This window comes from Salminus brasiliensis, chromosome 1 (genome assembly GCF_030463535.1).
Source record: "Salminus brasiliensis chromosome 1, fSalBra1.hap2, whole genome shotgun sequence".
In the NCBI taxonomy this organism is placed as follows: Eukaryota; Metazoa; Chordata; class Actinopteri; order Characiformes; family Bryconidae; genus Salminus; species Salminus brasiliensis.
In genome coordinates this window covers 98,175,030-98,197,336 of record NC_132878.1, presented here as the reverse complement: position 1 = coordinate 98,197,336, position 22,307 = coordinate 98,175,030, and the positions used below count along the sequence as shown (strand labels likewise).

General features: G+C 40.3%; 1 protein-coding gene across 3 annotated transcripts; it reads left to right on the top strand.

Annotated features, from left to right (window-relative positions):
• Positions 1-1,930: 1,930 nt before the first annotated feature.
• On the top strand, positions 1,931-21,278 carry LOC140569717 (protein NLRC3-like). 3 transcript variants are annotated; one of them, XM_072692562.1, is made up of 8 exons: positions 1,931-2,004; positions 2,775-3,051; positions 3,438-3,512; positions 5,312-7,085; positions 9,709-9,879; positions 16,756-16,929; positions 19,097-19,143; positions 19,244-21,278. In XM_072692562.1, exons 2-8 carry the CDS (start codon positions 2,784-2,786, stop codon positions 19,801-19,803), a joined length of 3,069 nt encoding a protein of 1,022 aa, XP_072548663.1. In that variant the 5' UTR covers positions 1,931-2,004; positions 2,775-2,783; the 3' UTR covers positions 19,804-21,278. The 3 variants fall into 3 exon arrangements, with proteins under 3 accessions (XP_072548663.1, XP_072548666.1, XP_072548665.1); XM_072692564.1 differs by having other exon boundaries at positions 1,993-2,010; XM_072692565.1 differs by lacking the exon at positions 9,709-9,879.
• Positions 21,279-22,307: the final 1,029 nt, after the last annotated feature.

Below are 22,307 nucleotides of genomic sequence, written 5' to 3'. Positions count from 1 at the left end.
GAATTGTGCAGTATCAGTATGGTAGCCCAAGAGATACATTGCTGTGCTGCAAAATAATGGTGAGCCTTCTGGATTTTCTTTTACCCATAACTTCATCTCAAAAGTGACTCATAGCTCCAGGTAACACCAGTGCACATGGGGCTCAGCTGGCTTAGTGGAGCATTAAAGCTAAACAAATTAACTTTTTAATTAGTTAGTTATTTAAGGGCATCTTCATGAAAATGGAAATGTAAAATGTCACACATTTAGAGTCTGTGTTCATTCTGCAACTAAGTGGCATATATAACTCCAGAACATTTGTTCTTTGTAAGTAATGTGTGCAAAAACAGCCATTTAAAAGTTAATCATTATTTTTGAATATCTTAGTCAGAGCAAATAAGGCTGAGGTAAATGGGGAAATGGGGAAGCTTGAAAACAAAACCCTGTACAGATCGTCTTGAGGAAACATTTCAATGCAAAATTCCCACAACCAAAATGGAATGCTAGGGGGGTGTTGCCTTTTTATCTTTCTAGCATCCAGGCTTTTTTCTGTCCTGGCACCAAAGTGGTGGAACGAACTTCCCCTGGGTGTCCGAACAGCATAGTCACTCACTGTCTTCAAACGCAGACTGAAGACCCACCTCTTCCAAGAATACTTGGGCAAATAGCAGAGAGGTCTCCTTACTGACTTGTGTTTAGTAATGTCTAAACTTAGAGGATCTTTAAATTATTAGTCTATTCAAACTAGCTGGATTTTTTGGGGGTAAATAGCAAAGCACTTTTGTAAGTTGCTCTGGAGAAGAAAGAAATGAAGAAATGCCTTAAATGTAAATGTAAATATTTGTATACGCTCATCTTGTTTATATTGAACTGGTCTGTTTAGTTTGATGTAGCAAAAAGGTAAAACCACAAGCTTCTTAATATCAACATTTTAACTTTACCAATCACCTGCTCTGCTAAGCCATTGCTAAAATTGAGAGCTAGCAGTCAGCTAAAAGTCAGACTGTACTTTACACTGTGTTCCTCATAGACTGGTTTTGTTTCTGTATAAATTGCAGTCGAATCTCATTGGGCGTTTTTGTGTTTTTGGCTTTGCTCTAATATGAGTAAAATGTGCTCCAACTGGTTTTCTGAAGAAAACAAAGATGCAGCCAGTTCCTTATTTAGTCTGTGTGTGTCCAGTGGAGTGTGTGTACTGGTGTGTAATATTTCAGACTGGAACACTGGGAGAAACTATAGTACTGAAACGAAGACACTGCGGTTTGGTTTGCTATGAGTCTGCTGTAGGACTGGATATCCTGATGAAGACGGAGCTGAACTGGTCTAACTGAAGACTCTTCTGAAGACTGAGTTCAGAAACAGGTAGCCCTGCTGTGACTGATCTCATCACTGCTGTTCCTGCCTGTCACTTTAATTCTGAAACTGAAGGAGACAAATCATGTGATCATTAGTTATAATATCTGCACAGGAATATGAACAGTCTTTCTGTTGAGCGATTGATCTCTCTCTCTCTCTCTCTCACACTCTTTCTCTCTCTCTCTCTCTCTCTCTCTCTCTCTCTCACTCTCTCTCACACTCTTTCTCTCTCTCTCTCTCTCTCTCTCTCTCTCTCTCTATCTCTCTGTCTCTCTCTCTCTCACACTCTCTCTATCTCCCCCCAAATTCTTGTAGTCTGTAGCTGTGCTCTAATGTCAGCTTTTTGTTCAGGTAAAATGAAAGATTATAATTTTATGTAGAGGGATTTCTGTGTGCTTAACCTGAAGTGTAATTTAGTCTATGTGTGTGTGTGTGTGTGTGTGTGTTTCAGAGAGAGAGAGAGAGAGACTGTAGGGCAGATGTTTGTGGAATGTTGCCTTACACACTGAGTGCTGAGGTTTAGATCATGTTTAGACCTGTTTTAGTGACACTGTGACCCAGTGTCATTCAATCACACACTCAGTACAGCTCTGAACAGACCCTGGTGTCTAATATGGAAAGAGGCTGTTTCACTAAAATCACACACAGTGTCCTGAAAGATAAAGGAAGGTAAAGGTAAAAATAACACCTGCTTTTAAACATATGCTGTGATACTGTCTGTATTTCTGCCTAAACAAATAAAATAAATGAATGAAAAATTATGAGGAAGAAGACACCAAGTTCTGTCTCTGGATTTAATAGTTCAATTGTCCATTGTCAACTGACAGCAAGCTGGTGTTTGTGTGAGGTTTTTGACTTGAAGAGATTTTAGATCAACATGATTAGCTGTTCCACAGCATACAACAGGTATTCTTTGCTGCTCAGATGCTTCCTGTCTTGTCAAAAAAGAATTTATATTTTTTACTGGTTCCTTGTACAACCGACTTTCCCCTTTTCCATTCTGTTCTGCTTAATGAGAGAAGTTGTAGTTGTCCAGTAACAAACTGTCCATCAAGAATGCTTTCTTTCTCTTTCTTTTTTTTCTTTAGGGTTTTTTTCCAACAGTTTTCTGTGTTATGTGTACCCAAAATAATTAAAGTGAGCAGTAGCTCACTCCCTGAAACACTTTTATTTTGTTCAGATTGTTTAAACTTTAGTGAAATAAAGAACAAAAATATTTATGTTAAATTATACAGGTAGTTTACAAATACAAAGGTGTCAACCGATTGACCACTTTCAGAACTGGTTTCCTTTATTTATCCCAAACTGAGGAAATTTACAAAGGGGTGAAAAGTCCTACCAAAGAAAAAATCTCCTACAACTCCCATTCAAGAAGCTCTAAGTACTTTCTGTTTCTGAACTCTCAATGAAACTTGATGCTCTTCATTCTTTGTGTGCAGTGATGCGAGATGGTGAATGTTCCAGAAGAACTGCTAAAAACTCTTTGGGACTTGCTGGAAAAGGACCTGAATTCATTCATGCGTCACCTGACCAGTGGTGTGGAAGGTTTTGACCATATCCCGAGGGGTCTGCTGGAGAAAGCAGACAGAGAATACACTGTGGACAAGATGGTGGAGACATATGGAATCAGTGGAGCTGTAGAGATCACTCTGACCATCCTGAAGAAGATAAACCAAAACCAACTGGCTGAGGAACTGAAGACTAACCTCTGCAATGGTTCTGCACCTCATATAACCTTTTCAATACATTTAAAAAAGAGAGTTTATCATTTCAAACTGTATCACTGATACTCCATATTTGTATACTCAAACTACTGGTAACAATTCATGTGGGTACAGCCTATCAGAGTATAGTGGGTGGAGCTTATGTTATGCAGATATCTATGGTAATAATAAAAAAAACATACACTCTAACGTTAGTGATTTTAGCAGTTTATTCTGTTACACAATGTAAAAGGCATTTTTATTTTAAATGTTTACCTTATATAGCCAAACTTAAATACCAACTTACAAAATACCAACTATAGTATTTCTTGTTTGTATGTATTAAATGTGCCACAATTAAATCAATTTAGTATTTTATTTCTTTTATTTACTTTTCAGAGTCCGCTGGTATGAGTGCAGCAGGCTCCTCCTCTTCAGCTCAGACTGGAGTCTCCGTTGTTGCTCCTACTACAGGTAGGAGGCCCCCACATTTATTACTACTTCCAATGTCTAAAATTAGAATCAGGTGCAGAACATCAGCTGCAGATGATCAGAACATGGTTGGAGAGGATTCTTTAAAATCTGGCCAGGTCTGCTCTTGATGGTTGAAGTGAGTGGTGAAAATCACCATGGCCAGACCCAAAGAGACCTGTGAGGCCTTCAGAAAGAAGGGTGGAGGTGCAGAGTTTGGGAAGGGGTTTAAAAAGATCTCAGAACAGTTATAAAACAGCTGCTGTTCCACTGTCCACTAAATCATTTACAAGTGGAACAACTGAGCCAACTATCCTAAAATGTCATCACAGGATCCACAGTTAGCTCACGCCAGAGCTGAAGCCAAAGTACAGCATCTACCATCAGAAAGAGACAAAACATGTTTGATTTTCATGGGAGGTGAGCAAGGAGAAAACCCCTGCTGTAAAAAGAAATCAGAGCAAGTTATCCAGAAAACACCTAGACCAAGACCAAGACATCTGGAACAATGTACTTTGGACAAATTAATCCAAAGATGAATTATTTGGACACAGTAACAGAAGTCATGTTTGACATAAACAGTATTTGTGCACATGAACCTATATCAGCTGTGAAGCATGGAGGTGGATATGTGATGGCTGCTTTTCTACAGTAGCTTGCCAACATAAAATATACTAGGAATTCTTTATTGAATGAATTCCTAGTAAATTGTACCAGCTATTATTTTATAAAAAGACATTTAAAGACATTTGTTTCATTATATTACATCTTAAACCTCATTAATATTTAGTTTAGATGAAGATCAAACATTTATATGTTTAATTATATGAACATCGAACATTGAGAGAGTGGACTCCTATAAGTACCTGGGTGTTCATCTGAACAACAAACTGGACTGGTGCACTCTTCAAGAAAGGCCAGAGCAGACTCTACCTGCTGAGGAGATTGAGTTCCTTTGGGGTGCAGGGAGCACTCCTGAGGACTGTCTTCAACACAGTGGTGGCATCTGCCATCTTTTATGGAGTGGTCTGCTGGGGCAGTAGCATCTCGACGGCAGATAAGAAGAGACTGAATAAGCTCATAAAGAGGGCCGGCTCTGTCCTGGGGTGCTTCTTAGACCCAGTGCAGGTGGTGGGAGACAGGAGGATGACAGCCAAGCTGGCATCCATGCTAGAGTATTTTTACATTGAGGGTTCTGTATTCCCTGAACATATGTGTGTAGTTTAATTGTGTGTCTATTGACACTTCTGGTTGTGGAGTCTGACAGCAGCAGGAAGGAAGGACCGCCAATACTGCTCCTTCACACACTTGGGGTGAAGCAGCCTGTCACTAATAATACAAAAAAGTATTTACAAAAAATAATTTCTTTTGTAATATTTTTATACCACCACCACCACCACCACATTTGCAATTATCTGTAAATAATCTTAAAATAATATAGTTTTTTCTCAGAGTTTTATTTTTTTTACTTCTATTATTTATATTGTGTATATATTGGTAATTTATCTACATTTTTGCATCTTACTGTCTTGCTATCCCTTTGGTGCTGTGACACTGTGAATTTCCCCACTGTGGGACTAATAATGGATGATCTTATCTTATCTCATATACTATAAAGCAAACAAATATTTTCATGGGGTGTCCAAACTTTTTCACATGACTGTAGTTTTTTTCATTAGTATTTTATTAATTTTTCATAGTTATTGTTTCATTACAAACACCATCCTAGGCTAGCAGTTAATGTTATTTATTAAATGTCTTAAGATAATAAAGAACATTTATTTCTTACTCTTCTCTTACAGAAGATCAGCAACACTGTGTTCACTTGATGTCTACCCTGAGGCTGACATATGAGCATATACTAATTGGGAATTCACAGAAAGGCCATAATAAGTTCTTGGAGGATATCTACACTGACCTCATTATAGTGCAGAATGAGAGTGGAGGAGTCATAAATGAGCATGAAGTGATGCAAATAGAGATATCTTCCCACAAACCTGCTGGTGAGGAAGACTGTATAAAATGCAGTGAGATTTTCAAAGTCCAGTCTGGGACGGGTCGACGGAACAGAAAAGTGTTGACCATGGGAATTGCAGGAGTCGGCAAAACCGTCTCAGTCAACAAGTTCATACTGGACTGGGCAAAGGGTGAGGAGAATCAAGACATACAGTTCATTTTTCCTCTCCCCTTCCGTGAACTTAATTTGAAGAAAGAGGAGTTCAGTTTGATTGAACTATTGAACCACTGCTTTTTCTCCTCAAACCCTGAACTGAAGTCTCTTCCAGAGGAAGACGGTAAAGTGTTGTTTATTTTTGATGGGCTGGATGAGTGCCACTTTCCTCTTAACTTTGAAGATGGGGAGGAAGTGAAAGATGTGAATGCGAAGACCTCAGTGGGCTCACTGATCACAAATCTCATCAAGAGAAATCTGCTTCGCTTTGCTCTAATCTGGGTAACTTGTCGACCAGCAGCAGCCCATCTGATTCCTCGGAATTACATTAATCAGGTGACAGAAGTACGAGGATTTAATGATGAACAGAAGGAAGCATACTTTAGCAGAAACTGTAGAACTGAGGATGTAGCAGAGAAAATAGTTTCACACATAAAGAAAACAAGAAGCCTCTACATCATGTGTCAAATCCCAGTTTTCTGCTGGATCTCTGCCACTGTGCTTCTACCACTAATGGATAAAGAGAGCAGTGAGAACATCCCCACAACCCTGACAGGAATGTACATAAGCTTCCTTCTACAACAGAAAAACCTAATGAAGGACAAATACAGTAAGAAGACTGGCACTGTTGATACTGAGCTCATGATTCTGAAGCTTGGTGAACTGGCCTTCCATAATCTTGAGAGTGGAGATCTGAACTTCTATGAGGAGGATCTTAGGAATTGTGGGATTGATGTCAGTGATGGCACTGTGTTCTCGGGAGTGTGTACACAGATTTTCAGTCAGCAGGAGGGATTTTCTGAGAGGAACATTTTCAGCTTTGTGCATCTCAGTGTTCAGGAAAGCCTTGCAGCTTTATATGTGCATCACTCACACTGCAACAAGAAGAAGAATGTGTTCAAAAATAAGACATTCTGCAACAAACTTAAATGGGTTAATAAGAACATAATAGATCTCCATAAGTGTGCAGTGGAAAGAGCTTTGCAAAGTAAAAGTGGACACCTGGACCTTTTCCTCCGCTTCCTCCTCGGCCTCTCACTGGAGGACAGTCAGCAAATCCTGACTGAACTTCTGCCAAGCCTGAAGATAAAAACAAACCGTGCTAAAGACACAGCTGACTACATTAAGGAGAAACTGAAAGAGGAAACGTCATTTGACAGAAGCCTGAATCTCCTCCACTGCCTGAGTGAACTGAATGACATCTCACTACCATTTGAAATCCAGAAATACCTGAACTCAGGAGATCTATCAACACGGGCACTCTCATCTCCACAGTGGTCAGCTCTGGTCTTTGTGCTGCTGATGTCAGAGGAAACTCAAGAGACGTTTGAACTGAAGAAATACAAAGCATCAGAAGAAGGACTGAGGCGCCTACTGCCTGTGGTGAAAAACACAAGACGAGCTTTGTAAGTATGATTTTCATTTATGTTTTAAGTGAAGTGCCTTTATTGTCATTATACCAATACATTTCTACAGTACAATGAAATGCTTCTATCCTAACTGTAAAAGGCTGGGATCAGAGCTATTCCTGTAACTGTAATGAGACTTCTGCACCTTTCAGCAGGTATTTTGGCCCACTTCTAATGAGCAAACTGCTCCAGTTCTCTCAGGTTTGAAGGGTGCCTTTTCCAGGCATGTTTCCACTTTTTCCAAAGATGCTTAATAGGATTTAGGTCAGGGCTGATAGAAGGCCTCTTCAGAATAGTCCAATGTTCCTCTTAGCCATTCTTGGGTGTTTTAGCTGTGTGTTTTTGGTCATTATCCTGTTGCAAGACCCATGACCTATGATTGAGACCAAGCTTTTTGACACTGGGCAGCACATTTCTCTCTCTAATCTCGATAGTCTTGAGATTTCATTGTACCCTGTACAGATTCAAGACACCCTGTGCTAGATGCAGCAAAGCAGCCCCAGAACATAACAGAGCCTCCTCCATGTTTCACAGTAGGGACAGTGTTCTTTTCTTGATATACTTCATTTTTCCATCTGTGAACATAGAGCTGATGTGCCTTGGTAAATAGTTCCATTTTTGTCTCATCTGTCCATAGGACATTCTCCCAGAAGCTTTGAGGCTTGTCAACATGTAGTTTGGCAAATTCCATTCTGGCTTTTTTATGATTTGTTTTCAATAATGGTGTCCTCCTCGGTCATCTCCCATGAAGTTCACTTTGGCTCAAACAACGACGGATGTTGCGATCTGACACTGATGTTCTTTAGGCTTGAAGTTTACCTTTAATCTCTTCAGATGTTTTTCTGGGCTCTTTTGTTACCATTCGTATTATCCTTCTCTTTGATTTGTCATCACTTTTCCTCCTGCAGCCATGTCCAGGGAGGTTGGCTACAGTCCCATGGATCTTAAATGTCTGAATAATATGTGCAACTGTAGTCACAGGAACATCAAGCTGCTTGGAGATGGTCTTATAACCTTTACCTTTAACATGCTTGTTTGTAATTTTCTTTCTAATCTCCTGAGACTCTTTCCTTCGCTTCCTCTGGTCCATGTTCAGTGTGGTACACACCAAGTCACCACATGGTTCAAAATCAAAGTCAGACTTTCATTTGTTCATAGCATTTTTATTCATCACCAACATATGTTATTTCTTGGATGCTTTTATGCTGGACAACCAGCACAATCCTGGGGTGACCAGCTAAACCAACACCAGAATATCAATAGACCAGCAAAATCATTGTAGTATTTATGGAATCCAGGGTTTTCCAATATTGAAGGACATGAATTCAATTACATGTTAAAGGTAGGAATTGTGGGCATAATTTTTTTCTTGTTTTGTTTACCAGTAATTTAAATATGCATTTTTTATTAGTTTTTATAATTATTTGCCTAATTATAATTTTGTGGTTTAATAATAATATTTGTAAATATGTAGTTCAGTTTTCTATTGACTGTGCCTTTTCTGCACAGATGCAGAGGCAACAGAGAACTACACAAGACTCATTCATAATTTGAGATTGAGCAGCAAAGCTGCTGTTCTGAAAGTTAGGTTATTTTTAAAGTTGTTTGTAAATCACTAAGATTAATAATTATGAAAACTCATGCCTGGTCAGGTGTGGCAGTGACAAACAAGGAAACACTTGAAAGGAATAGACAATGCATGACTTTAATGAACGAAGGCAGAAAAACAAGACAGGACTTACAAACAAGATAGAATAAGTCAGGGTAGTAGCAAACTAATGCACAAAACTGATAAACAATACAAACTTGGCAATGTAGGTGGGACTGGGGCAAAATGACAAACCTGGGACTGGGAAGAGACAGCATTTAGAAACAAGGGACTGACTGAGCATAAAACAAAACAGGGCAGAAGAAAACAAAACTGCAAAACTGCTGAGCCAGGGAATGAGGGCAAAATGAGATCTCAAAACCACAAGCAGGGCTTTGGTGTACAACAACAGGAGGACAAGCAAAGTCACAAAGTAACACTTTGGACAGGGACAGGGATAAACACCACTCAAAGAAGTGCTTCAGAATGCAACAATAAAACACAGGTGACAGGGTAACAAGGGCAAAACAAAAACTAGAACAGACAGGGAACGAAGGGCATGGCACTATGAACAAAGCCAATAGAACACAAGATAGCAACAACAAGAGTGGGTTTACCCAAAACCAAACAGATCACGAGTGACATGACACCAAAGGCTTTTCCATGAGCTGATCATGGAAGACTCTGGACCCAGAAAGACACAGTGAATTCACAGCAGTGAAATCCTGAGCATGAAGGGCTTTTGTAGCCACAGTCCCAGGTGTTGTGCATTAACGAGAGGGATCTCCGGAATCCTGACTGACAGGGCTTGATTGGCCCGGGGGAGAGTGTGAGAACAAGATCCTGACAAAAACACACCCCTTCTGTTATTTAACCCTAATCGAGTCATTATTCTGTGTTGAACTGGACTTGGCATAAAACATTACCCTGAGCTTCAATCCAATAAGGCTATAATATATACCTGACCAGAAGTAGCAAATTGAAATAATTCATGTTACGTTACTTTGAAAATTACTTTACTCTTTTTTTCAGACTAGCTTTATGTAATCTTGGAGTAAAGACGTGTGAAGCTCTGGGATCAGTTTTAAAGCTGGAAAACTCCCTGAAAGAGCTGGACCTCAGTAACAATGACCTGCAGGATTCAGGAGTGGAGCTGCTCTCTGCTGGACTGAAGAGTTCACACTGTAAACTGCAGATTCTCAGGTCAGTGTTTCTGTCAGTTCATTCTGAAATGATAAATGTGAAGATGTGAGATTCAGAGCTTTACTAAGATCAATATACCAATATCAATATACAAGATGAAGTTTCAAGTGAAGGTCAGAGGTTGCCAATCAAACAAAAATGATCAAAGATGGTGTCCAGTCGCCTTTGGATTTATTTATTTTAAAATGACACAGTTTGTAAGATATGGAGTTCCGCAAGGCTCTATTTTAGGACCGCTATTATTTACATTATACATGTTACCACTGGGCTCAGTTATAAGCAGACATGACATTAATTTCCATTGTTATGCAGATGACACACAGCTCTATATATCAGCGAAACCAGACGATAAATTTAGATTACAGAAAATGGAGGACTATGTAAAGGATATAAAACTCTGGATATCACATAACTTCCTTCTTCTTAACAGTGACAAAACCAAGGTCCTCCTTTTAGGTCCAAAAGGCACTAGAAATAAACTGTCAGACTTAATGTTAGACTTGGCTGATGCTTCCATCATTCCTGGTTTAGCAGCTAAAAATCTTGGTGTCATATTCAATTCAGATCATTTGAGCAACATATAGCTAATATTAGTAGAACAGCCTTTCCACGTCTTAGAAACATCACCAAACAAAGAAATTCCTTATCTCCTCAGGATGCAGAAAAGCTAGTACATGCTTTTATTACCTCAAGGCTAGATTACTGTAATGCACTACTGTCAGGTTGTTCCAGCAGGAACCTCAATAAACTTCAACTAGTTCAAAATGTTGCAGCCAGGGTCCTTACTAAAACTAGAACATTTGACCTTATCATTCCAGTTCTATCAGCACTTCATTGGCTCCCAGTTAAATTCCATATTGACCACAAAATTCTTCTATTAACATACAAAGCCCTACATGGCCTCCCTCCTGAGTACCTGTGAGATCGTATTACATATTATGAACCATCAAGACTACTTAGATCTCAGAGTGCTGGCTTCTTATTACTTCCCAAAATTCAGTTACTCAGGTTTGTGGATGGTGGAGCAAATAGACGCTAGCGTTTCAGGGAGCTCCCTTGTCTGTGTTACCTTCTGGCTCTCTCCTTTTAATTAGACTGTTATAGTCAGACTTGCTGGAGTTGTCAGACACACTCTGATACTGTTCAACATTCTCTGCTCTCTAGAAATCCATTCAGAACTAACCCTGTCTCTTTACCTTCTCTGAGTAAATGGTCACCCAGCCCGACCTGCTGGAAGATTGCCTGCTGGTATCTCCGTAAGCTTTTCGCTCTGCTCCCTGTCTGTCTGTCTCTCTCTTTAGGACAGTGGAATTTTGAATTGTTTCTCTTTCCGGGTCATTGCTATTGATATTTCGTCAAGATATCAAATGAAATTTTACTTTATCAGAATGGATTTAATGGAATTCACACCCTGAGCTTCACAAGCTCTGAACTAGTTTTCACTGTAAAAGCAGTTTAAGAGTTTGTAATATCACTGACTGTTCAAAAACCTTTGCAAATGACAATATCCAGTGTGACAGCCTTATTCTGATTTCAGTATCAATATTTCTAGATGACATTAACATGTTTCCATTTACCATTCTTACAAAGATGCAGTAAGTCATTTTGTTCATATGATATGTGGAGAAATGTTTTGGGACACCCACACATTAAACTTATATGAGCTTTTATGACATCTCATTTTATTTCCTTAGGCATTACTAGACTAAACTAAGCAAACTACTACAAGGCTCAATAATCCAGGGTTCATCAAGGAAATTTAGCACCCATGTTCTACTTAAACTTATTACAATAAGCTAGAGGAGAAAGAGAACCAACAGGCTTCCCATACCTCTAAACACTAGGGAGTCTACAGAAATGAGTAAATAAGGCTACAAAGCTTGTGTCACTTTTCCATGACTTGCTCATTCGACTCAGTATACTGGAGCTCATACTAAAGTCACTACCCTCAGAGGGACTGCTTCTAAGTGTTGGCACTATTATAGATCTCCCTGACTATTTAAATACCACAGCAAAAACCTCACACCGTATTTCCATTCCTTCTATTCCTCTCTCTTTCTCTCTCTGTGCCTCTCTCTCAGTCAATCAGCATCTTGCTGCCTGAAAGGAATGAACTTATCCAGGGCCACTGGTTTCAACCAGTCTGTACTAAGGGCTGAGTTCTTGGTCCTGAAGACTTTGACATTGACATTGAAGACATTGACTTCATGCGCTCTCCTTATCCAGTGTAACAGTGTACTGTGTTGTAGTGAACTGTATCTTACTGTACTGATGTATCATAACTTGCAGTTAAGCTTATATTCAAAATAGGAGTCCCCTGTTGGAACGAACTGGAAACATTTTCAAAACAAGAAATATGAAAATAAAACATAATAAAATACCAGAACCATGAGAAGGCCACAGCTCCTATCAGAACATCCCAGTGAGAAGTCATGTTAGGGTTCGGCTCATTAAAATAAACAGTCCACAGGTCTACTTATGTGGTAGTGTCACAGCATCCATCTTTGTAGACTCATCAACTCACCCGGGACTTGACCCCTCCTCCTCGTGTGAAAAAGCCCTGTTGCAGCCTTTCTTTGACATGTCTGTACGTGGTGGCTCTTGATGCACTGACACCAGCCAGAGTCCAAATTCGTGAATCAGCTTTTCTTGAAAATCCTCTCAAGGCTGTGGTCATCCCTGTTTCTCGTGCACCTTCTCCTGCCCCATTTTCCCTTTCAGACAATTTTCTATTAATATGCTCTGATACAGAACTCTGAGAACAGGCCAGCCTTTCAGCAGTGCTCTTCTGTGGCTTATCCTCCTTGTGGAGGGTGATGATGATTGTCAGGCCAGCAGTCTTCCTCATGAATATGGGCTTGTCCTGAACTAGAGTGAGAGATACTCTGTATTAATAGTGTTTGAATAGTAAGTTACTCCAAATATAATATTCCAATAATGTGAGATACTGGATTTCTGATTCTGATCAAATCAAAAGAGTTCAGAATTAGGGATAACAGATTTCAGAGATAACAGAGAGATAACAGTTAAAAGGGAGGTTGTGGTGGTGGAGGGTTGCGAACATGGACACGTGAACAAGCTGAAGTGTTTATTGGAGGTGAGATTGGGAGGAGGGGCTTCAGGCATGTTCCAACATTTGTGCTATTTCATAACACTGTTTTGAGTTCAGTCCATGCCATTAGCATATGATGATTGGGAGGAGACTGAGGAGAGGGGAGAGACCTCAGCATGAGTCCCACAGGAAGTCACTGGTTCCAGGGTAAAAGCCGAATCGTGCTGCAACCCGACGCCAGTCCACACTACAATATGTGGAGCTGATCCGGAGTCTCTGGGGTAATGCACCCAGGACAGAGGGAAGTCCAAAAGAGCAAAGTCCCTTGTCCCTTGACCCTGCTCATGTACTTTCATTCATGTCTCTATAGCTGCAACAGACCCCACAAGCTGTAAACACAGAAAAGGTATAGGCATAATTCATTTAAACATCTTCCTCAGCTGGATAAACTGGATCACTTGTACATTTTAAAATCACATTCTGATCCAGATTTAGTTGTAGTGACTGAATCCTGGATAAAACAAGCTGTGATGAAGTATCTCTAACTGATTGTCAACTTTACAGAGCAGACAGGAAAGCAAGGGGTGGAGGTGTGGCTATTTATGTTAAAGCTAATATCCAAGTAAAAACTCACAGGTTTGTAACAGCTTTGTGGGAGCTGGTGTTTACAGACCTGCTTCTGCTTCTTTTTATGCTGTAGATGATTTAGCTGAGCTTTAATTTCCATACATTGACTCAGAAATGTTGATTGTAGGTGATTTTAATCTGAACTGGTTAACTAATGCATCCGATCATCTGAAGGAAGTGTGTGGTAACCTCTCTCTTCATCAGCTGGAACCAGAACCAACACGACCAAACTTGTGTGATCCCACCAAGTCAGCCTTAATAGATCTAATGTTATCCAACAGATCTGACAGAATTACGTCTACATGTTTATTTAACCCCGGTATTAGTGACCACTGTCCTATCAGATACATTAGGAACACCAGCATAAACATGTCAGGCTCTCGGATGGTGGTTAGTAGAAATTTTGAACATTTTAATGATCAAGTCTTTTTAAATGACCTGGTGCTCAGCAACATTCACTACTCTACTAAATCCCAGATGTTGACTTTAGACCATTTTAATAAAACAGTTCTTGCAGTGGTGAACAAGCATGCCCCCTATAAAAATGTTAGAATACGAGATCAGGTCTAAACCCTGCATGACCACTGAAATATCCTCCTTACTGAATGCAAGGAAAAGAGCATGGGCCCTCACCAGAAGAAATGGGACTACAGACCAGTGTTTTTCTTTCAGGCAGTTAAGGAATAAATGCACCTCCCACATCAGAAAGGCTAAATCAGATTACTACCTGCACCTGTTTACAAACTCAGCTTCAGACTCTTTCAACTACACAACAGATCAGAGCTACTCCACCCCATATCTTACTAAATGACCATCAGATCACTGGTCAGAGAGAGCTCTTCCAAGCAGCTGCTGGACATTTATTTAACAATGCTAATGTGAAAGACCCCCCAGTGTGATGGATACACCCCCTGCTGTAAGCTACGGTCTCTTTACGATCACTCTTTCTCTCCTCATACATCAGCTAAAGCCCAAAGTGCTATCAGCACTAATAAAAGCACAGGTTGGACCCTTTCTTCTGAAGTTTGGGTCCCCGATCAGTTTAGATCACATTACTTACATTTTTATTCTCTTTATTTAATCAAGCAGAATTTCCAGTGTCTGGAAAACAGCACATGGAATTCCCCTCCACAAAGGAGGCGGAGCTTCAGATCATGATAATTTTTGACCAATATCAAAACTACAATGCTTAGTCAACATTTTAGACTCCTTAGTGAAAGATCAGCTCCAGACGTTTCTCTGTGTAAATTCAGTCCTGTCAGACTACCAATCTGACTTTAGAGAAAAGCCCAGCACAATCTCAGTCACTACACTCATTCTAAATGATCTCTATACTGACATCAATAGAAAGAGACACTGTGCAGTCATCTTCACTGATCTCTCTAAAGCCTTTGATACAAAATATAAAAAGCAGAATAAAAGTTTCTAACACAGCCTGTTGACCCCAGTTCAGTAGTGCTGATGGACACACATGCACTAATAAACTGTATGGAAGGGCTGATCTGAGCAGTGAGTGGAGTGGAGCTGAATACTGCTGAAAAGCTAATTAGCAGTGATAAGTTAGCCTCATTGTCCCTAGCATTGGTTCCTCTGCATCACTCAGGAGATCCAACCATCACTATTTCATATTCTCATATTTCACTCTCACATTACTTCAGCATAGTGTGAGGTGGATGTGGTCATCAGAGGGGGAGGACACTGGTGGACAGATTTGTGGTGCTGATCCATCATATCATGCATGACTATAGCAGAGTTGAAGCTGAGGAGCTGAACTGAACACAGTAATGTTCTGACGTTTGTCACCTGTGATTCTCTGTAGAGTAAATCTACTGTATTCACTCCACTGTAGTGTTTGAATCCTCTCTAAATATTGAATTATCATCACTTTACCAATTCTTTAAAGTCTTAAGTGATTCCTCTTAGCAGCTCTTCCTCCTGCTCTCAGGAAGTTTCCCCATCCACGTCCTGTGTGTTTCCTCTGTCTGTCAGAGATAATTCCTTGCTGCTTGTGTCTATAGTTTGTTCATTAAGGGGTGTTTGGAGATATGATCTGTTCTAGTGCTGTTCAGATTTGATGTTTCTGTTATAGGTGCAGTAATATGCTATAAGCCAAGTATTAAAGTCATAACAAGAAGCAGTTCTACATGCCATATGTTCTGAAAACACGTCTTTATAGAGGGACATCATAATCCCTTTATAATGTTATCATGGCAGTTATTGGTAATTAACTAACTGACTAATTAAGTCAATATTTTAACATAAGAATTGGTGAAGGTTTTCATATTAAGACAACTTAATTACAGTGTGGCTAGCATACTGTACAATGTGTGTCACTGATCACAGTACACTATATGTTGAAGTAAATGCAGGCTAATGAATGCATTCAGCTATTTTAAGTTGCACCCATTGCTGACACTGATGTGCAAATGCACACAGCCTGTCTAGTGCCTGTAGAGAAGTATTGCCAATAGAATAGGACTCTCTGAAGCAGATCAACATAAATATTTGGCACCATGCCTAATGCCAAGTGTCCTCTGGAATTGTGATATAAGTTGGAGAGTTTGGAATGAGGTGGGTTGGTGATCATCCAACATCTTAACCTCAGCGCAATCAAATCCTCACAGCAATGCTCCACAATCTAGTAGAAAGCCTTCCTGTACAGTAGAGACAGTTACTCCAACAAAAGCAGGACAAACTATTTTGATAATCTTGATTTCAGAAGAGACCGTGAATGAGCAGGTGTCCCAATACTTTTGTCCATATAGTGAATGTGAAAATAGCACAGGATGGTTTTCTACCAGAAGTGACGAGTCAAACAGTGACGTTTGTTATTCAGCAACAATTTTTATGAATCAGCTGCAGGAGTGTATTTCTGCATGTGCTTCTAGAGGCAAATAGACTGAAAACTGAATTTACTGTTTTTACTGCTTAATAATGTAGTAATTATCAGCCAGATAATCACCAGCAACTGTATTTAAACTGTGTAATAATAATAATAATAATAATAATAATGTGTTTTTTTCAGTGTCATTATAATTAGTCTTATACTGAAGAGTGCTGTTTGATTTTTAAGGAGATTCTTGGTTTGTCAGAAACTGTTTATTTGATACCAAAGTGTATCATCTCTCTCTCTGTCTCTCTCTCTCTCTCTCTCTCTCTCTCTCTCTCTCTTTCTCTCTCTCTCTCTCTCTCTGCAGAGTGTCTGGTTGTATGGTCACAGAGAAAGGTTGTTCTTCTCTGGCTACAGCTCTGAGTTCAAACCCCTCCCACCTGAAAGAACTGGATCTGACCTACAACCACCCAGGAGAGTCAGGAGTGAAGCTGCTGTCTGCCAGACAGGAGGATCCACACTGCACACTCACCACACTCAGGTATCAACAGCTGTTCAGTGGTGTGTGTGTGTGTGTGTGTGTGTGTGTGTGTTTACAGAGTAAAGAAAATCCTCCATAAGTGTCACTGCTTTTACTTGCTATGTAATGAACCTGATCCAACAAATGTTCATTCTGTTTGTGTCAGAAACTCATTTTTAATAAGAAAACAGGGTTTGATTGTTTCTATGATCACAATGAACACAAACTGCTCTCTGAATAAGAGGAGACAGGAAAGGCCACAGCACGAGACACAACAGGATGAGAAACAGAAAGAATTGAAGAGGTCTCAAATCCATCATCATCATCATCATCATCATCATCATCGCTGAGCTCCTGCACAGTGAACTGCTCTTCACCTTCATTCCTCATTAATGTCCGAACCGATTATATAAATTATTTGGGGTCAGGAAAGTGGTCATCAACCATGACTCCTTTCACATTCTTAGTTTTGCTGAGGAACAGTTTGATCTGATCAAAGGAGTAAGCAGCACAAGAACTCGGCTGACTTCCTAACTCTGACATGTCACTGTCAGACTCCTCCAAAGTACCAGAATCATCTCCAAGTGCTTCTCTGTGTTTTTCACCCCTGGAAGCTCCCTGTGTCCTCCCAGGTCTTTTCCCAGTCCTAGTCCTCTTCAGTTTTCTTTTTCCCGGCTCCCTAAAGAGCGTTTATTCAGCTATGGCATCAGTATCCATACCCTCTCCCTCCACCAAACTAGCAGCAGCAGCTTCCTCACCCTGACCAGCAGCAGCCACAGTTTCAGTAGGATCAGGGTTCAGAACTCTCCTGACTAACGGTGCTGTCCTCACCAACAGTTTCAGCTACTGCACCCCCACCTCAGCCTGCACCATCACCTCAGCCTGCACCCCCACCTCAGCCTGCACCTATCTAAAACAGTAGTCCCCTCTGTGGCATCAGCCCTAGAAGCTAACATGCCCTCTCCCTCCCCACCAGACTCAACCTCTCCTCTAGACCCCCAAGACAAGACAACCATATTTACCATTTGTGATGGACACAGATGGAATTTGGCTTTTATCCCATCCGTGCAGTGAACACACACACACACACACACACAAATTCACACTGTTGAAACACACACAGTGGACAGTGAGCACACACACTCACAGAGCGGCGGGTAGCCATTGCTGTGGCGACAGGGGAGCAGAGAGGGTGAAGGGCCTTGCTAAAGGGCCCAACAGTGGCAGCTTGCCAAGCCTGGGCATCAAACCCACAACCTTGTCATAAAACACTTTTTTAAATGAATAAAATTCAGGTGTAAAACAGACTCACCATCCCAACACTGAGCACACCGCCTCCCCACAGCACCACACCACTTTAAAAGTCTCCAGATCAGACACACACTTATAATAATTAAACTCCATCAAAACCCTGGACTTTACCAGTCTAGAGAGGATCTGAACGGCGTCACAGTCAGCTGACCACTCCACACGGTTCTTGTGGCTGATGTACACTGCCCGTTCAGCCTGACCAAGAGTAACATTAATCAGCAGGCACCAGGGGCAGCCATGCAATGAGTTAACGGGAGTCAGTGAGAGTGGACACAGTAAATACTTCCAGAATGTGTCATTTATTAACACTATAAAAATGTACCCTCCACCACTCCATCACAGTAATGAAGCTTAAAGCAGCTTCATCCTATTGGGTGTGTCTGTGTGTTTCATTGTAGCCTACATTGTCTTTATCCACCTAGACTACATAAACCTGCCCCAGACACATTGTTCCAGGCCTAAAGCGTAGCTCAGCCTTGGTCTAGCCTACTACTCCCCCCACGAACAGTAATAGTATAATAATGAAATTAGAAAGCTGCCGCTGACTGACTAGTTTTGTTGGTGAATGGTGGTTTTAAAAAGTGTTCTCACATTTAAGACTATTTAGTTCAGGATGGAGGACATAAAAGTACTGACCTAGGCTTAAAACCCACCAGAATTCTGTTATTATTGATTATTATTCCTTATCTTTATTATTTTAATAGCAGTAATAGTAGTTTTCATTCTGTTACTCACAACAACTGTTATTTACAATTTATTCAATGAAGCCAATTAAACTGAACTAAGAGAGAGAGAGAGAGAGAGAGAGAGAGAGACACTGAAAGAGAGATACTGTCCTGATCTGTGTGTGTGTGTGTGTGTGTGTGTGTGTGTTTAGGGTGGAACATGGAGGGAAGATCAGAATCAAACCTGGACTAAAGAAATGTAAGTTCACACACACACACACACACACACACACACACACACACACACACACACTCTATCAGTGCAGTGTTCCTCCTCTAATGTCTCTTCTTGTGTTCAGACGGCTGTGATCTCACACTGGACCCAAACACAGCACACACACTTCTCTCTCTGAGTGAGGGGAACAGAAAGGTGGTGTGGGGAGAGGAGCAGTCGTATCCTGATCATCCAGAAAGGTTTGATAGGTATCAGCAGGTGATGAGTAGAGAGAGTCTGACTGGACGCTGTTACTGGGAGGCTGAGTGGAGCGGGGAGAGAGGAGCTGCTGTAGCTCTGACTTATAAAACCATCAGCAGGAAAGGATGGAGATCAGACTGCAGGTTTGGAGAGAATGAAGAGTCCTGGTGTCTGATCTGCTCTGATGAAGGTTTCTCTGTTCGTCACAATAATAACAGAACTGCTCTCCCTCCTCCTCCCTCCAGCTGTAGGAGATTAGGAGTGTATGTGGACTGTCCGGCCGGCACTCTGTCCTTCTACAGCGTCTCCTCTTATACACACACACTCACACACTTACACACACTCACACACTTACACACATTCAACACCACATTCACTCAACCCCTCTATGCAGGGTTTGGGGTTTATTATGGCTCCTCAGTGAGTCTGTGTAAGATAGAATAACTCTGTGTGTGTGTGAGTGTGTGTGTGTGTGTGTGTGTATGTGTGTGTGTGTGTGTGTGTGTGTGTGAGAGAGAGAGAGAGAGAGAGGGAGAGAGAGACTGTGTGTGAGTCAGTGTTTGTGTGTGTAAGAAAATTGACAGAGTTGGAGTATTGCTTAGTAATCAGAATTCTAAGTGCATGTGTACTGTTATGTCTTATTCTGGGAGTTTATTGGCTGGTTGCAGAGCAATAACCCTCAAAAGTTTGGACATCTTCTCATTCATTGTTTTTTATTTTATGTATTTATGTTTATTACATTAATACTAATAATAAAATAAAAATACAAATATTAATAAAAGTCATACATACTATGAAGGATCACATAAGGATTTACTGTTACACAAACCAAAATACCTCAACAGAGGTAAGTCCTTGACTTCCTTTCCTGGGGCGGTTCTGAGGACAGCCAGTTTCATCATAACGTTTGATGATCTGCCCTTGAGGATACATTCAAAGTTCTTGACATGTTTTGGATTGACTAAGTTTAATTTCTTAACTTATATGAGTAGTTCTTATAAGTTACACATTAAGAGGGCAAGAAATTCAAGTAATTAACTCTTGACCAGGCACAACTGAAAGCCATTCCAGGGGACCACCTCATAAAGCTGACTGAGAAAATGCCAAAATATACCAAGATGGTGCCTACTTTGAAAAATATGAAATATGAAATATATTCTGGTATAACACAATTCCACGTTTTTCTTTATAGTTTGGATAACTTTAGTATTAATCTACAATGCGGGTAAAACTCAAAATAATAATAAACCACTGAGGTCTAAATGTTTGATTAGTATTGTATAAAATTCATCAAATCCATTATCTGATTACCCAAGTTGATATAAACACATTTATTGGATAGCTAAAAATCTCTGATGATGGTCTGCTGTAATTGTATTATGAATTGCATGTACAGCTTTCTGATGCTGACTAATTAACTTTATTATAATTAATTTCCTGAATTTAAGAAGATACAGCAGTGCATTGTGCTGTTGGAGGTACTGTATTTATTAATTTTATGAACTTTATTTATTAATCAAATTTGTCTCAATGATCATATTTCAGCAGACACTAAAAACCCCAGGAAGAGAACCAGAACACTGTGGTCAAAACAGGAGGTGATGGCTGTAATGAGGCATTTCAAGCCTCACATAACAAAGGGAACTCTGGCCACAATGGCAGAATGTCAGCAGTGCAAGGAGGCTGAAGATCCTGTGCTTGCTGGTCGAACTGCACAAAATATAAGAGATTTTGTTAGAAATCAAGGGATCTATAAAAGGAAAATGCAGTCTAGCTAAATATTTTTTTGATTATGGACATGCAATTCATGTTTTTCTGTTTACTCCTTATTTAGGGTGATTCATGTGATTCATGTTTTAAAGATTATTGTTTAGGGAAATTTTATTTATGTTTACATTTTTACTTCTGTTTAATAATGTAGGATTATCTAGGAATCTAAGATTATTTTATGCTTACCTTTAGCAATGATATGTCCTAATATCACTGTATACAAGCACCTGCAGTTTTGCGTATGTTTCTTGTTACTTAAGTACCAGTAAACCATTGCTGTCCCTACAACACTGTGAAATTGTAGTTTTTCTGCATTGGTGTTTCAGTGTCCTGCTAAAACGGGTATGTCCTCAAAAACCAGATTCTTACTGTAGACGGGAGATTTTCAGCATGTCTCCATATGCAAGCATATTGTCAGGTTGGAATATCAAGTGTTTCAGTTTGTGTAGAAAAAAATGAAGGTGATATCTGTGTTCTGCAGGGAAAAACATTTTCTAATTTAAAAAAAAATTTTAATCTTTCCGCCGTCTCTTTAAAGCAAAGGGAAAGGTGAGTCCCCTTAAACCACGTTCAAATCAGTTTGGGAGGCAAAGTCCTCATAAGACTTAAAAACCTGTATGTGTGTGTGTGTGTGTGTGCGTGTGTGTGTGTGTGTGTGTGTGTGTATGTGTGTGTTTAGAGTGGAACATGGAGGGAAGATCAGAATCAAACCTGGACTGAAGAAATGTAAGTTCACACACACACACACACACACACACACACACACACACATACACATACACACACACACACACACACACACACTCACACTCAATAAGAAGAACGAGTATAAAGTAAAGGATGGTCTCTCTAGCTGGCCCAGAAAATGATTTACTATTGCATATAGTACTGACGGGCGTACATCTGCTGCCACCACAGCATCTGCATAGGTGTGTATACAGGGTGTGCTGGGAGTCCAGCAGGAGGAGCTGCCAGTGCGGAGAACAGCATTCCATGAGGCCTAAGTACAAAAAAACACAAACAAACGTATGCATATACACACACACACATCCACACACACACACACACACATCCACACACACACACATCCACACACACTCGCTCACAGGCACACACACACACAAACACACACACACTACAAAAATCACCTGTTTCAACACTGTTTTTAACACGCCCTC